Source organism: Cupressus sempervirens, chromosome 3, assembly GCF_028749045.1.
Source record: "Cupressus sempervirens isolate cs-2001-9-10 chromosome 3, ASM2874904v1, whole genome shotgun sequence".
NCBI lineage: Eukaryota > Viridiplantae > Streptophyta > Pinopsida > Cupressales > Cupressaceae > Cupressus > Cupressus sempervirens.
The window spans coordinates 854,066,519-854,083,765 of record NC_143120.1 but is presented as its reverse complement, the minus strand read 5'-3'; the positions used below and the strand labels follow the sequence as shown (position 1 = coordinate 854,083,765).

The window sequence follows — 17,247 nt, the reverse complement described above, 5'->3', positions numbered from 1 at the left end:
TGTGTTTTTGTTTCATTTTTTCACCATCTAGAGTCTATTGAATGGTTGTTTGGGTCCCCTATCAGCCTTGGAAGTAGGCTTTCAATAATCATTCAGATATATTCATACTTCATGAATAATTCGTGAATAAATCCCTAATTTAATCAAAAAGAAATAAAAATTATATTTTTATTACATTGCATATACGTTTTTATTTTTACGTAAAAAAATTGTATTGAGTGCTATGTGGGCTCAATTGAATTGAATTAATTTTAAAATATAAATATCGATTTTTGGAATCTGAAACTAGGTTTGGAGACAACCTATTATATGAAAGGCACTACTAGACAACTAAACCATTTTAAGTAAAAAGGATCTTGATGGAGTAAACCGAATCTATCAATTTCTTCACTCCCACAATTGTCAAAGTCCTATTACATGTTTCTTGGATCAAAATCTCATTACGCCCATAACAAAAGCGGATCTATAAAATTAATACATTACCATCCACAGTCAAAGAGCTTGAATAATAAACTCTACACAAAATGTCAAGAAAATTGCAATTAAATTGAGGAAAACGAACCCCAAAATGATATCACGTGCACCTAAAAAGTGGATAAATCATAACATTTTTCAGTATTCACATAAGAATTTGAAAAACTGTTTGCACAAACCGTAAAATTTGGCATTGGATTCTATCAAATACAAAACCCATGCATACAACAATTTTGCCATTCACGCGCGAATTTGAATAACTTCTGCACAAACCGTAAATTTGCCATTGGATTTTATCAAATACAATACCCGTGCATACAGAGGGTTTGCAATATAACTTGAACAATTTGCATATATATAAGTAAAATTTTGCTTTAAAACATAAGCTGCATGAGAATTGGGGAAAAAAAAAGTCAGTGAATTTATATTCAAAAAAAACCCTTCGCAGAAATGATTTTTAAAAATAGCTTCTGCTCTAAAAATCAGGTGATTCTAAAAAAAACATTTTGTACAATTTCACAAGTAGAAATCACTCTGACGAACATGCTGGCTGCTCAAACGGCACAGTGATCTATTGTTGGCCAACTTGTTTATTCAACCTGAATTTTGAAATATCCTCACTGCCATCTGTCACTCAAATCATCGTCATGCATATATCTCCTCCCATTCGCGACCCTTTTTGCAGGATTGCCATCATCATAATGTGACTTGCTACTATTCAAATTTCTAAAGGAACTCTCATGATCCCTGAATCCATTAGCACCATCATGAGAACCAATATTTCTTTTCTTTGCTTGCCCACTGGCATCCTCTGGAAAACTTATCCGTGAAAAAACACTGGCCTTTGGCTTTTTATCTGCCCTTCCGGCAAAGCCTGATTTAAATGCTTTGTTCATTTCAACATCAGAATTGACCTGGGAATCTAATTTTCCATCTGTAGGGTACCGACCCTCCTTCATTTGAAAGTCTTCCCTATCAGCTTTTCTCTTTGACTGAGACCTCGGAGACTGCAATAGTTCGGACTCTCGATGACGTTCCGTACTCAATCCTCTGTCTTCCCTTGCAAGGCTGACTGTTGCCTGTGATGAAGCTCTCTGCATGTACAACGAGGCTAATTCTATAAAGGGTGTGCCTAAAGATGTTATTAAGAGCAATCTATAAGAGTGCCTAAAAATGTCAACATGAGCAAGCAGTTTACTAGGATAGGAAACTCATAAAAGGCAACCAGGTATCGATGCAGACATAACAGTTCCATCTAAGTTCACAACCACAATCTTAACAATTACAGTAGGTGCTAAAATAGCATACCACTTTATGCTTTGGCAGCAGCACATCACCACCATTGGCAGACATATCCCTTGCATGATCCCTGCATAGATAATTTACTTGTAAATTAGGATTCTTGCTCATTTGGGGTAAGGACCCCTTCCCAGCACAAGGATGAGAAATAAGCAGCAAGTGAATACGATTTGAACCCAAACACTAAAATGCTCCAAAACAAGTTACACTCCAAAACTAAATACACAGATATCCTGTAAATAAAAAGTGTTTCAAAAGGACCATCTACATGTAAACTGAAATTTAACAGTCTAATTGACTCTAAAATTTGTCAGTTCTTTTCTCGGCAACATTATAGATTAAATGTATGGGAATTATATCATTATGTCAGTTTAAAAGTAATAATGGTAGAATGTAGGGCTAAGGGAATTATATAACACTATCATTTCTTATTCTACAGCAAGGATATATTCACCTCATGCCTGATCTAACCCTTCAGCATGTTTCCTGGTTGAAATTAGTGTATAGTTCTTTGCAGACAGGCCAGTGAAACCAAGAGGAAGTAATCTGTCAAATTAACCTCTCAACAGAGAGAAGATATGACTAATCATCAAAAAGCCCTTCCCACCCAAAGCGTTGATTTCATGAAAAAGGACTAAATGTTAAGTTTTTGAGCAATGTAAATAACAGAAACAACAGCAACAAGCATCATACTCTAGTCATGAAATTTGTTCCATTCTTCAGAAGCTAGTTCAATTCTTATACCGACCATTGGTAAACAACATACAGAATCACGTGTGCAGATTAAGACATAATCATATATAATTACTAACAATCACACCTTAGTGTGCAATGGTTACGCCACAGACTTATGGAACATCAACCAAGCATTTGTTTATTTGTTTATCTCCTCCCCTCATCTCACCCTCTCCATCTCTCCCTCTATATTCCTCTTACCACTCCATCTCTTAACACATCTCCCATTCAGTATCCATTCATGACTCTCCATCACTCTCATCCTATACCTTTGATTCCTCTCTCTCTCTCTCTCTCTCTCTCTATATATATATATATTATATATATCACTTCCTATCTCCATCTTTATATCTGCCACTTTATATTGCTGTATCTCCCTATAGATCTCTCCCCTTCATATTTGAAACATAACATTACCTTGTTGCTAAATGATTTAAATTATAGAATTATATAAATCCAAAGTTGTTTATGTAAATCTAATTCATTTGATCTTTATAAATAATAAGACATTTTTAACACTAAACAAATATAAAATTATATAAAATTTAAATACAAAATTAGATTAATTAAGATTGAAGTGAAAATATATTATAGAACAAAAATTATAAATTTACGATAACAAAATTACTTAATTTGAACTATTTTTATTATTATCTTTAATTACAAAATTAACGTAAATTTGAAAAATGAAAAGTCACAAATTAAGAAAGTCAAATTTATTACCATTACAAAAAGGCTAAGAACTTAGAAAGTCAACATTACTATACAAATATTAAATATTAAATATAGCAAATATAAATATACTTATTCAGCTTCATTAGAAAATAATATTTTTACATTATGATATTACCATTTATTTATGATCTACATTTTTATTTAAAAATAGTTATAATGTCACTAATAAAAAAACATGTATTCTTAATTTAATTCAGAAAATAAAATAAATTTAAATGTAATAATATAACTCCAAACTTTATTATAAAATACAATGTAATTAAAATAAACTAAGGTTATATAATTGTATTCAATATAAAATATCAATATAATTCTATAAAATAAAATGATATGTAATCTAATATAATTTAAAGCTATATAATTCTATCAAATATAAAATATATTAATATTTTGCTCTAAAATAAACTGTAATATATATTATCTGAAAAAACTATTTTTTTAGTACAGTGAACAATCAAATTCAAGATTTAAATCAATAATATGAACAGTAATAATAATTTAATTTTCAAAAAAAAAAAAAGTTAAAAAGAGTTTTATCAATAAAAAGTTTGGTTCAACGTACGTGCACAAATATGGGTGTACAAATATGGTCGCACAGAGGACAGAAATGTTTTTGCAGGACCAGGTTCACAGATATCAAGGATATTTTTTAAGTGACAATGATGAATGGTGAGGATCATTTCGATAGCAGTCATTTCCTTTCCTGCTGTCTCAACCATTAGATTGCACAATATAGACCACGCAGCCCACACAGGAAACACCTATGGCATAACAACACACATCTAAAAACTACCATAGCCCTTTAAGCTGTTAAAATTACTCAGATACAACTAACACGAAAGATTACCGAAGCACAAGAAACATAAAGAACATGTATATTCTTCCAAATCGATGTCTGTGATACTGATGAGATAATAAAAGGTACATAAACAAATGATAATGTCTGTCCTTATCTCATGACAAAAAGGCAGTTAGGTCCGATCATCATGAGTTAGGTCCTTATGTTCTAGCTTTCATCTGGTGCTATGGAATTTGGTTATTTCTGTGTTGTCCTGAACATTGTTTTCGGTTTGTTTGGCATATGTTAATTAGTCCAAAAAAGATATTTGAGATTAGATCTACTCGACTCATATAGTACCTTTTGAGCAGGCATAGTTCTTATGTGCCATTAATATTATTTTTAGTGCAGTTGCGTGCAAATGAGCATGAAATGAGCATGAAGACATTACAAAAATTAACACTACAAATACTGGCTCCTAACACTTCCTGTTGATACAGGTTATTAAAGGAACTAAGTTGATTAGATTTATCATTACACAGTCTCATTCATAAACAATTTTTTTCAATAGCCAAATCTCTAGAGCCTAAAACCATGGTACACAGATTAGTAATTTTTCAATTTGCACATCATGCAAGATTTTTCGCAACAAAATGTTGAAACTTAAATGCTATCTAGTTGAGTCATTTCTAATGTATAATCTAAATGGTGATGAGCAACTATGCTGATGATATTTAATACAGGTATTTCACATCTGTAGAATCACATGTTTCAAGTTTTCAGAATATGGATCATCCAATCTTAAGAGCTTCAAAACAGCTTCCATTTTTCTTGTGAAAAATCAAATTCTTGATCTGTTTCTCAAGAAACATAGCCTTTTAAAATGACTAATTTGCATTTGACAGGGAATATTGCTATTCCCCTGCACGAATTATGAATGAATTTCCAAATTTTCCCAAAAATAGATTATCCTAAATTTTCAATAATAGCCTGTCAGAGTAGCACAAATTGACTAAAAGTTAAAACCCCTCACAGTGACCTATAAAACTGTAGAGTTAGAATTATATCTTAGAATTCAGGAAAATTAACTGAGTTCATCTTCATAGTGAAAAAAACTAGCCTGTATGTATATCCAGTTGCACAACCACAAGATCAGATCAGGAAAAAGTAAATTTCATCCTTGTGAACCAAAAAAAACACAAGAACCTTTACTCAAGTAGTAGGATTTAAATAGACCATTTCATACTAGTCAAGCAAAAAAGACACTCACCTCCATTTATATTATACAATGAGATCAGGTCGAAGATCTTTAGACTTCAAGGTAAAAATAATAAAATAAGAATTATATAATTTATTTATCAATAAAAGATAATATAAGAAGGTCCGTTGCGCTTGCCAGGGCTAATCCTAAACTGAAAAGGGATAAGGTGTGTTGGCTACCACCAGAGGAAGGATGGGTTAAAATAAACTTTGATGGGGCTGCCAGGGGAGATCCGAGGGTCTCTGGTTGTGGTTGTGTTGCAAGAGATCATTAGGACAACACTCTTGCTTATGTGGTCAAAAAAACTCTTGCTTATGTGGTCAAAAAACTGAGTTATGGTACAAATAATGTGGCAGAATGTGTTGCGGCAAAAGAGGCTTAAGTCGTAGGGGCTAAATTGGGTATTTGAAAAGTGCATCTTGAAGGGGATTCAGAGATAATAAATAACTAATGGAATAAAGCAAGGGAAGCTAGAAGTGTGGCATCTTGACAAACACATACAGCAGATTAGATGTTTGTTAATGGAGTCTGAAGACTTTAAGGTTTCCCATGTAAACAGAGAAGCAATAAGGTGGCAGACAAGCTGCCCAAGTTGGGCGTGAATGCAGCTTTGGGGATTCAGAATGAAATTTATGAAGACCTTAGATTTCTCGAATTAGATTAAAGAGTGGAAGAAAGGCCAAAACAGTGTTTTTGCTGATCATTTAGGGAGTACAACTATAATCATGAATGCATTCCCCCGAAGGCATTCATGAGATTAAAATCCCCAGCGCATGTCAGAGCTTGTAATTATTTATTGGCACCCCGGTGAGAGTTTGCTTCCAGATTATTCGAAGTGTGTGAATTTAAGGAAGAAAGACAGGGCACTTCGCAGGGCTTTTTGCAAGAGAGACAGAAATGGAGGCAAATTTTGCACTTGACTCAGAGAATCAGACACAAACTTATAAACGGAAGATTACAGTTCGATGTTTGAAGAAAATTTTCATGTTTGATGATCTGGAACTTTTGGAGGGCATACAGCAAATGTTTGGAGTGGAGTACAAGGACTCATACTAGAAGAGACGCTCCAATTTGGATGTGGCTTCACTCTTCGCAGCATTGGCACTGGTTGTGGGTGAATCCAAGGAGGTCAATAGGGTCGTGGCAGCTTGCGTCGACCCACAGTGGCTGCAGGGGCTGTAAGAGATTGTGGAGCGAGCCATACTAGGTGTGGGGTTGGAGATGGGTCAGGAGCCATGGAAACTGATTGGAGGAGGGGAGACTTCTGTACAACCCCTGATCGTCTGTTCTTCGGCAAGCCCAACAGGGGGGCACGTCTCGCAAGCAGAGAAAGGATGGAAGAAGGTTGCAGATTTCCTGCAGACGAAGATATGGATGTCAACTGAGGATAGGTGTGGATTTATGAAAGCAACACCACGCAATAGTGTGATTGCTCCAGGACAGCACTTACGACACTAGATTGCGAGGAAAAACTGGAAGGAAGTGGGAGAATCCACATTGAAAGGAATGTAGGTAGACATCTCCTTAACCAAAGAGGTGGGAGCAAGTAGCAGCAAGAATTGCCAAGGTTCAATTCCACTTGGGAAGCCACGGCTGAGATCAGTGCAGGATGACTGAACCACTCCAACTTTCACGAGGGAGGAAGCAGCTCAATGGTTCAAGGATTAATCACAGGTGGCTCGTGGAGGTGGACGGTGACAGTGCCTTGGGAACCTAAAAGTTTTCCTTTTTGTGGTTTTGTGGGTTTGGGCTGCTGGTGTTTTTTGGTAGGGTGTTAATGCCCATTTCTATGTTTATATGTTTATGTATTTCTGTGGGGTAGGGTAGATATATGTTTGTAATGACTTTGGCCAACTAACGCATATGGCAATCTGATGTAATTCCTCTCTTTAATATTAATACAAAAACCAAAATGTTACCTATCAAAAGAAAAAGATAATATAAGAAAACCAAAAAACTCTATACATTTTTTCCCTAAAATTCATTTCTCTACAGCCTGAACCATGAGAAGTTTCAAAAGCTTTCACCTACTCAGAGCAATTTGTATGAAATTAATCTGAACTACTGCTGTCGCTACTCCAGTTTTGTTCAGCATATTAATGGAAACTTGAACACCATTTTTTCAGTTCTACTTCTTGTATGATTGAAGAAAAATCTAGTGAAAATACATTACACACATCTATGATGCATCTCTTGCACCCCCACACTGGCATGTTCATTTTAAATTTCAATTAATTTCATGGAAATTTGTTCATTCCAATATTTTCATCTACAAAGTAAGGCAGGATTCAATAAAATGATTTATTAAATATTTACTTCTCAAGCCCATGGAAATTTATACTTTTATATTTTAGCATATATATGGTGATAGAAAATTGAAACCCATATTGGGGCATGGGGTTCTACTGAGAAGGTTGGTAAACTCTAGGTTCATGTGGCAGTCATTTATTGCTAGCAGTTTCTTATGAAAGCATGCATATGGGAGATTATTTTCTAATTTTGGTCAAGATTTTTGAAACGATCTACATGGTGAGATTCTTATGAAAGAAAAATGATGAGAACAATATGATTTTATTTATTTTTCTGTGAGCGGCATTTGGATTTGATCCTCCCTTTATTTGCAAGCAAACTCATATTTCAAGATCTTTTGTCATTTCTACTTCACAAATTTGCATTGTATGAGTTAGTTCTGCAAAATTCTTCTGTGTAGAAAACCCCATCGACAGATTATGAATTGTGGACGAAAGGCCCATAAGCTGGATAACAAAAACTCTTAGATTCGGAAGGGAATCCTCAGCCAAGTTGTGCAGTCACCTTGATAGGTATTGAGTTACAGCTAGAGGTGTGTGTTGTTTGCAAGTTTTTTGAGTGTTATTTGTCCTTAGTTTCTGTGGGCATTGTCGATACTGGTTGAAGTGATTTATGTGATTATACATGAATTTTCATCAAACCCAAATGCTGAAGAAATTATCTCGCCAGTTGTGTAGTGTTTGGAAGTGTTGCAGTTAAAATATCCGGTTCGTATGTTTTTAATTTGAGAATCTTCTTAGTGCTATTATTTCAGAAGTGTTGCAGCTGTTGTGGGGGCTTCCTCCTGTGGTTTCATGCATCAAGGATCAGGCCTAAGTTCATTTGGTATTTTGTTGGATGAATGTGGCCAAATAACTTGCAAATTTTTGCTAATCTATTGTAGAGATTGCAGTTTATCATGAAGGTTTGAGCATCATATATTGTTTCAGATTTATTGTAAATTTGTGTTACCAATAATTTGGCAAATTATATTTGCGATATTACACACAAGAAATGATTGGCTCAGTTGCAATGTAACATAGCTGCAACAAACATACTCCGAACATTGACACTAGCTATAGTACAAAATCAAACTCCTTGGCAGAAAAGTGAAATGAATTCCTGCTCAGCATAATTAAAATCATCCTGAAAAAATAAACCAGCCACCTATAGCGCTAGAAGGCCCATTTATTTCAGGAGCACCTCCAGTGTAAAATAAGTTTGGTTGATTTCAAATTTATTATTTTATTAAGGGGACAGGTCCTCCTTATAGACTATAAAAAATACATTGAATAGTACGAGTTAAGAAGATATAAACGTCATTACAGCTTATCCATTATATCTTGACGGCAGACATTCACAATCCAAAGTTCAATATTTTAAACTTACATTTTCATCTCTAACCTTATTCAGGGAATATCTTTTTACAATAGAGCTTTAGAAGCAATTTACCTGCTATTGTGCCGTTGCTCCTGTTCTCGCTTCTTCCTCAGATCAGCTTTTGTAGCTTCAAACTCCTCTCTACTCATTACGTGTTTACTAGTGTTCATACCATAATCAATGTAATCCCTGAAATTAAAATAGCTGCTATCAGATGACTGAACATCTTTTCTCTCCTTTGAACTTGATAAAAAAAAAGATTTTACCTGTGAACAGGTGGAACAAAACCTTGCATGTAGCCTTGGGCTGCATATATATCAGATGGCATCATTGCTCCAAAAGATGGATCACAGGGACCTGGTCCATAACCCATGAATGGGACAAGGCTTCCCCCAGAAGCCATGTAACCGTCCCCACCCCACTGTGCTGCAGGCCAAAAAGGATTATATGCGGTGGGAGCATAAGGCATCACAGAACCTTCAGCCCCAAAATCTTGAGCTCCTCTCCACTGGGTCTCATTTGCTGTATAGAAGGAATTGAACAAATATTAATTCCAAATAAAATCCTTGGTCCATAAGATTGGATCAGAAAAGTAAATATCCAAGTTAGATGAATCCATAGCTAAATTACAACTACTAAAAAATGTATAATTTCACTTACATGATGGTGGTTGTCGAGCCCGCTTCTTTTTCTTCTTCTTCACTGGAAGTACAAAACCCAAAAATTCTAAGACATAAATATCCCCCCTATTTTGAGAAGAATGACTAGTTAAGCCTAAGCGTATGCCCAAACTTAGAATACACAATCAAAATAACAGCTGTACCTGGCTCACTACCAGCAGGCTTCTGTTGAACTTCTTCACCAACCATCGGGGCACTTTCCTGTGACAAAAGCTCTTTTGTGCTCATTGACTCCGGTGTTCCTTCCAATTGTTCTGGATTTTTTGTTGAACGATTTCTTTCTGATGCCTGCTGTGGCATATTGACAGGTGTTTTTTCAATGATATTTTCTTCTTTCAAATCTGGCACATCTGATTTTGAAGGCACTGTATGCACTTCTTTTGTGCATCCTGAAAGAGACGGTGATGGTACCTTGGGCCTTGGGCAGCGAGCTGACTCCATGTCTGTAACAGTATGTAGATGGCACATTAGATAACCTGAAATAAACTCATACCCTCACCTTACGTACACAAAAAAACTGGATATATACCTTGAACTTGTAGCCAGCTGCCAACATTTTCTGCACTGCTAGTAGTGGTCTCCAAAATTCGGTTTATTGTATCACGAAGAGTCATATTTGGTAAAAGATCATCTGCAAGGATGCTTGTTACTCCACACACGCACTTCGATTTTGATAAAATGTGATCCCTAATGCCTGAACAAAGTTGTTAACTACAACGAGTTAAATAATGTTTATCAACATGTACTACAAAATAATACATAAGGCCAAAGTATATGCAATTTCCTCTCTAAATTGTCATACATTTGTCACAGTAGCTTTTGAAGCAGCATTTGCTAGTGAGAACAGCATCCTTCATTACTTCTTTACATAATGGGCAATGTAATTCAGGTGGCAGCTCACCAACAGAACGACCAGATGGAAGCCCCTCAACTTCCTTCTCAAAAGCAGCTCTGCGAGATCAATCATTCTGTAAGAAATCTGTGATTTTGAAAATGCCATAAAAATGTTATTATGCTATGTGAAATTTATCAATAAAATTAACTTTCCAGTGTCCCCAGAGCTATAAGATGTCACGCAATTCTTGGCATTTTAGGATACTTGATTTAGTAGTAAACTTACTCATTGGGCCTCAACACAGCAACTGCTCCACTTGGCAGTGCATAGGAGCCATCTGGGTTTGCAACCAGCATGGATTTTGGAATGCCTGTTGGCGGCTTCACCCTTTTAATGTCAAAATTGGGATCCCCATTTGTTGGGCAATGTTGGATGAAATGTCCTAGATAAGTTTAAAAAACACAGTTAAAAGTCATAAAACAAGATCCAACTCTACTTCACACAATTGAATAAAAAGTCAATCAAAGTTCACAAAAAAATAAGAAAACAAATATCATGGCTCATACCTGGGACTTTACATCTATGACAGACATAGCCTTGTGGTGGTATTTTACGTTCCATTCCACGACCTGTTTGATTCACAAATATCATTATGTGATATGGTTTCTCAACCTAAAAAACTTACACAAACCTAATATCTGAGAAATCCATAGATAAGTGTTCACTTTATAACAATTCTAAACAAATTTTAAACTAAAAAGCAGCTTTTTCTGCGGGTTGAGCATTTTTAGCACTACAATATTCTAGCATGCTGATGATGTAAAAGATACAAAAATGTTGTAACACATCTCTGCATGGTTTGAAAGGGAATTTTAAAATTCTTTCATATTTAAGATTTATGTGAATGCAGAACCATTTGTTTCAACTGCATCTTTTTTTTCCGAAGATGAACCTAGAACATAATTCAAAACGTAAGACATCCTAACATTATTCTCACCAACATCAGTATTGTTTTGGAGTATCCTCTGAGTTAGAATTCAGCTCTAATTGTTGGGGCTCAGATTCTACCAACAGGAAACAAAGAACATTTCTTATACCAGGCATATATTAACATTGCATGTAAATGCATAGCATAGTTTTAGCAATCAAGTAAGTTGTAAATAGTTCCGCTTTCCAGCATTTTCCAAAGGCTGGGGATAGTTCATGCTCCTCTCAGCGTCTTGGAAATAGTATGTAACAATAATTAAAAACATCTACTAAAATTAAAAAGTAGACTTACAAAGTGCATGTTATAGTATTATTTTTATTTTTATTTAATTAATTCTTTGTTAATTATTTGTACATTGCCCATGTAGCCTTATTGAAAGTATTATGTAGAGTATGTAATAAACTTTGCCAAAATTCAATTCTATAAAGCTTGTCAAAACCCAAAACATCTGACACAATCCTCCACCCATGGGTGCAATTTTTTCATATCAACTGCTTCCAGTTGCCATAAATAAGTCAACCACTTATCTCCTACACCCTTCAATCATCCATGAAACTGAATTCCATAGGCAACGGAGATATAATTGTAATCTTAACTAACACAATCTTCTGTTCTTCACTCAAACCAAATTCCAGCAGCAACAGAGAAGAAACCGTACTCTTGTCTACACAATCTTTTGTTCTTTACTCCTACCAAAAAGTGCTACCTAAGTTTTATTGGTATGTGCACTATATATCAGAAGTTGTAACTTTTTCAAATGTCCACTCATCACTTGAATCATAAAGCCTTCCAAAAATGTATCAAGCAGTGCGATTTTTGGCACAGATTAGCATTTTTGACTCTCAAATCCACGAATATAAATTTGCAAATGTTTACTGATAATCCCACTGTTTAATAACATATCCAAACTTTGCACTAAGGAATGCAAGGTCTACAAACCATCTACCAAGAATGTGATTCCATCCACAAGCTTCTAGAAAGGATCAAATCAACAATTAAAGATATTCAAGTATACACACTAAACAAATTAAAAATCTCATAGGGGTCCTAGAATATTTACCAAAGCCTCTTCCTGCTAGACCCCTTCCTCCTGAACCTCGTCCATATCCCCTTCCAGCATAGCTTTCCTGTGTTTGCCTGCAAAGACCGCTCAAAGTATAAGAAATGTGACTAAGACTATTGTGCATTATGTTTGTCATCCGACCATAGCTTCAAGAACTCTGTGTGCTTAATCCAGTTAATGTAATGCAGGAGACTTTACAAAGTCAAGCGTGCCATACATTCCCAGCAAAACAATAAACAGACTCAGATGCCTCACCGCTGCCAATCAGATGCAGTTGCATCAACAAAAGCCTTAATCCTGCTGTCTTCGTCAGCTTTATTTGGAATAGTTGGTTGTGACTGCATCTGACTATGTGACACTTGGGGCACTTCAGGTAATGCATACAAATCATTCCCAAATTCATCCCATTCTGATTCTTCTTCTGGCTGCAAGTTTAAATTTAATGAAATTAAAGATTTAATCCTGGGTCTTTAACTACAAACCATGCTCTTATCACAAGTTCAAAGGATTGAGCATGCTTACAAAATTAAACTGAGATTGATCAGGTGTCAGAAAACCATTCTTAGATGGAATAATTTGCTCTTTGGGAATTTCAATTTCTTTGGGCCTGCAAATAACAACATTTATATTGCTAGTCTCAGGATAAACGTCTTTCAGACAATGCTTGTTTATAAAAAACAGCACTGTTGGATGGTGAAACACAAAGTCTGAAATATTATGTATACAATATGAAATTGTTGGGATCAAATTGCATATGTTAATTAACATGGTGCCCCCTTTAACATTGCAAAACGACAAATAACCTAAAGACTCAGAGGTAAAAGTCTGTACTCTTCTTTCTTCTCTGTCACAATTGGCATTCGAGGTCTCCCTGGAACTCGGCGCACTAAAACAGATGTATTTTTGGGCACCAGCATTCCCTCATCAAGATACTCTGAAAAATTGAAACATGCGTAAACTACATCACAACCTACACTAACCACTGGAATTGACATGCCTCTAATACTCTACCATTGGAATGGAGATTGAAGCATTTAGGCTTTCTGAAGATTTACACATGTCAAGAGATTAAGCAAAATAATGGGTTATAAATGGGATACTTGCCATTCAAAACACCCACTTTAGCAACCTAATTTTGTAGAAACCATAATTAGCCTACCAGCCCCAAGATTAAACATCTCAGAAACCAACTTCCCCATACCGAAGGCCATGACAGCCTAGAGTCGTCTTGTTCTACAAATGCTCAGCTACAATGTTGAGAATGGCAAGATATCCCATATACAACAAACCCAACAAAAATTATAGAATTACATGCTATCTTGCATCTTGATCTTAATATTTAAATGGTGATAATCGTAGGAAACGCCATGAAATCTAATTTGATTGAAACACATCAAATCTATGTTAACCGATCGTATTCATATTTCATTTTTTTCTTATATAATTTGGCTAAGAAAATTAAATTAGAGCATTAACAAAAATCCCATTCGTCTGATATAAATTGCCTCTACAAATTACATCAGAACCCAAATAGAACCTACTAGGGCTGTTAATAAAACTAACACAAAACCTATCATACTACTTTCTCTTCCTGATTAATAATATGTACAACGCACCCATAATCACTTAAAACAAAATTTTAAGCAAATAGGACGGACCTTCATTTGTTTGAGCGTTGGAGATCACGAGATCAAAATCAGTACCCCTTCCCAAATGCTTTGACTCAAAAATTTGCTCTTTCAAATTGGCAACAGATATAAAATGGCCTTCAATAGGAACAGAGTCATAATCTTTTGCACTTTTAAACTTATAATACACAGCCATGATTGTGACTTTTTTTTTCTAACTTTTTTTTTTTCGGTTGTGGATCTCTCTGCTCAAATAGTAAAAATCCAACAACAACAATAAAATTATTTTGTCTGAAGACAAAAAAGAAAGGAAAAATGAACGTTTCAAGGCCAAATCAATTGAGGCCGTCCAGAAAACAAAGAAAATTTTGATTGACAAAATACAAATTATTATCTTCTGAATGTCAACATAATCAACTTCTTTCTTCTTTTATTTCCCTTGTCTTCTTCTCGTGCGACTGCACTCGTTCAACTCCCGATGCGAAGTATTGACCCGCGTCCCTCTGAATCAGACCCCAAATTAGGGCTTCTGATGCTCGAGATTTAAAACCCTAGAGTAGGGTTTGCCAAAAAGTCTCAAATGAGAGCGTTTATGAAGCTCCTAAAAAATAAAAACAAGCGCGCCGCCACTAGGAAGCTTCAAACCAGCCTCTACTTATTGCAGATAGATATCTGAATATTTTGATTTGCATGCTCAACAATAAAGAATAGGATCGATCTCCCGCCTGATATACTTCTCGATCCCTTTTTGGTTCCCACTTTATTCGCCGTATCAATCTCAACTGGATTGCAGGGTTTCCGAAGCCGATTTCAAAAACAGAAAAGCAATCAAACCCACGATCAATCGGACCATCAAAAACACAGCATTAAATAGAATCCCAAAAGCGCTCCTGAAGCAATCGGCGTTCAACCGAGCGAATCCAAAACCGCCGGAGGCCAAAAAATCTGCAAAAGCCTTCAAATCGAGCCGGGAAATAAACTCAAAGCCACGCAGGGAATCTCCAGGGGCAAACCGTAACGCAGGAACCTTCAATTAGTCTACCGAAAAAGAAATCCAGACCAGGAATCTGCCAAATCCACAACCCCAGACAGCCGTATCTTCAGCAGAACAAGAAGAAACCTTTCAATTTGCAGAAGATCTGATTTTTTCTGCCCCTCACAAGAAAAGCAGAGGCGTTGCAGGATTTTAATCAACTTCACAGGGAATTTGATTGCAAACCAGTTTGGGTTCGAACTCGAATGATTTATGCCCTAACTCGAGTTCGCATCCTTGGTTAGGTCTACGGATGAGATAAGGACACGTGGCAGGTGAAGCAGGTTGAGAAAGTTTTGTGGCGTTGACTGGCCAGTACCGGCTGCCAGCTGGCATTTCAATGGCACGTTCATCATGTTGTCTAGATTCTTTTTAAATCATTGGCAGCTTCTTCGTTATCTAGCAGTTTTCCGACGGCACGTAGCGGCATTTTTAATTAAAAATAGAAAATGTGCGTTTTTTTAATTTTAAGGATATGCTTTGATTTTAAGATATTTTGAATGATTGAGAATACGAAACAACGGAAATTCATTTGTAGTTTTTTTTTCAAACATGCATTTCTAGTTTTCACCACCACCTTTTTTTGTGAAACTTTGGGTGCGTTTTATTTTTGGGTTTTAACATAAATGTATAAGATGTGTGACCATATCTCCAAAGGTATTTGTTCTACTATCGTTCCCTTGTGCATCCACCTCCTAGGTGTTTAATGTTGGGTACCTTCTATTCTATTTTGCTACACTTTTTGGCTCTCCACCTTTTATCCTAAGATGTAAATGATTCAAAGATTGTGCTCTTCATAGAACATAGAATAATTAGGTCAAAGGGGAACGAAATGATTAAGTAAAACGCATTTCAATTTACTTAAAATAAAATAAAACCGGCACTTGTATCATGTAGGTTCAATTTATAGGTATATCAAAGACCTTCTCTAATTGGAAGACTCCAACCAGATAAAAAGAACACATCACACCAATCTACATATATAAAAGCATTTTGTCATTCAAGATCATTTATTAAAAACTTGAACATCGAACATTTTTTTGTTGAACATATATGACGTTGTCCTGCTCTTACACCTAAAAATTGACCTTTTATTGGTACATCTCACTCAAGCAGTGTTTTTGTATATTCTCCTTATTATTTGTGCATGGTATGCTTATCTAGAACAATTGTAAAAACTCATTTTCAATAAAGTGTGTTGCATAAAGCTAAAAATACAATGCAAACTGACATGGCAATTGTAAGGCCAACTTATGATAAGGATACAAGAAAAGACCAAACAACTCCATTGTCCAAATGAGACATAATTGCAGAGGCTAGAATATTCACAGAAAGAGCCAAATTTAGATCTGAGTTTAATCATATTATTTTGTAAATAGAATATTATTTTGTGCATGATCATATTTAACTAGTGATTCATCTTTTAAATTTAAGTAAGTAGTACAATTATAACTTCATACTAAGGTTTCAAAAGATGCAATGTAATCCAATATTAAAAATGTAAGCAAGAATGCATCTTGCATTGCCAATAATACTTGGGCAAAATTAAAGTCCAGTGTATATGGAGCATAATTGTCAAGCTTCCTTGTTCGGCCAATAATACCCAAGCAAATTAAGAAAAATGGAAGACCTAGAAGACTCATGAGCCCCTACAAGGCAAAGTAATAAGATATGAAGTGATTTGTTGACCTTACCAAATAATCTTGAGACATCTATTGGAGCCAATTCCAGTTGTTGAAATGTTGAATTAAAGTCCTATCTATAAGTAATTGGATTTCATTTGCAGAAACATAGTTATTTTAATATATTTAGAAGACCATAATTGTACACATATTTCATAATGAGAGCATGGTTCTATGAAATTGTTGCATTTGATTGTCAAGAGGGCAATTTGATGCAATCGAGCTTCTTCTCCTTTCCTTATGATTGTGTATGGACTTTTTCTATTTTGGAGAACCTTTCGAGGGAGAAAGCTGGTTGAATGTGAAGGTCTTTCATTGATCTAACTCTGGGAATTGTTGTGAATGTGATCACTTGTCTTTATGTTTCACCAATGTCAATTGTTGCTT

General features: G+C 35.4%; 1 protein-coding gene across 1 annotated transcript; it reads right to left on the bottom strand.

The window, feature by feature from the left end:
• Window positions 1-876: 876 nt before the first annotated feature.
• On the bottom strand, window positions 877-15,305 carry LOC149569471 (E3 ubiquitin ligase PQT3-like). The gene is made up of 15 exons (XM_089822169.1): window positions 14,176-15,305; window positions 13,349-13,451; window positions 13,040-13,124; window positions 12,773-12,942; window positions 12,515-12,591; window positions 11,033-11,095; window positions 10,752-10,908; window positions 10,434-10,582; window positions 10,161-10,325; window positions 9,775-10,074; window positions 9,612-9,653; window positions 9,218-9,473; window positions 9,024-9,140; window positions 1,783-1,843; window positions 877-1,568 (listed from the first exon to the last, which is right to left on the bottom strand). The coding sequence occupies exons 1-15, from the start codon at window positions 14,339-14,341 to the stop codon at window positions 1,092-1,094; spliced, it is 2,388 nt and encodes a 795-aa protein (XP_089678295.1). The 5' UTR covers window positions 14,342-15,305; the 3' UTR covers window positions 877-1,091.
• Between the last annotated feature and the right edge of the window lie 1,942 nt (window positions 15,306-17,247).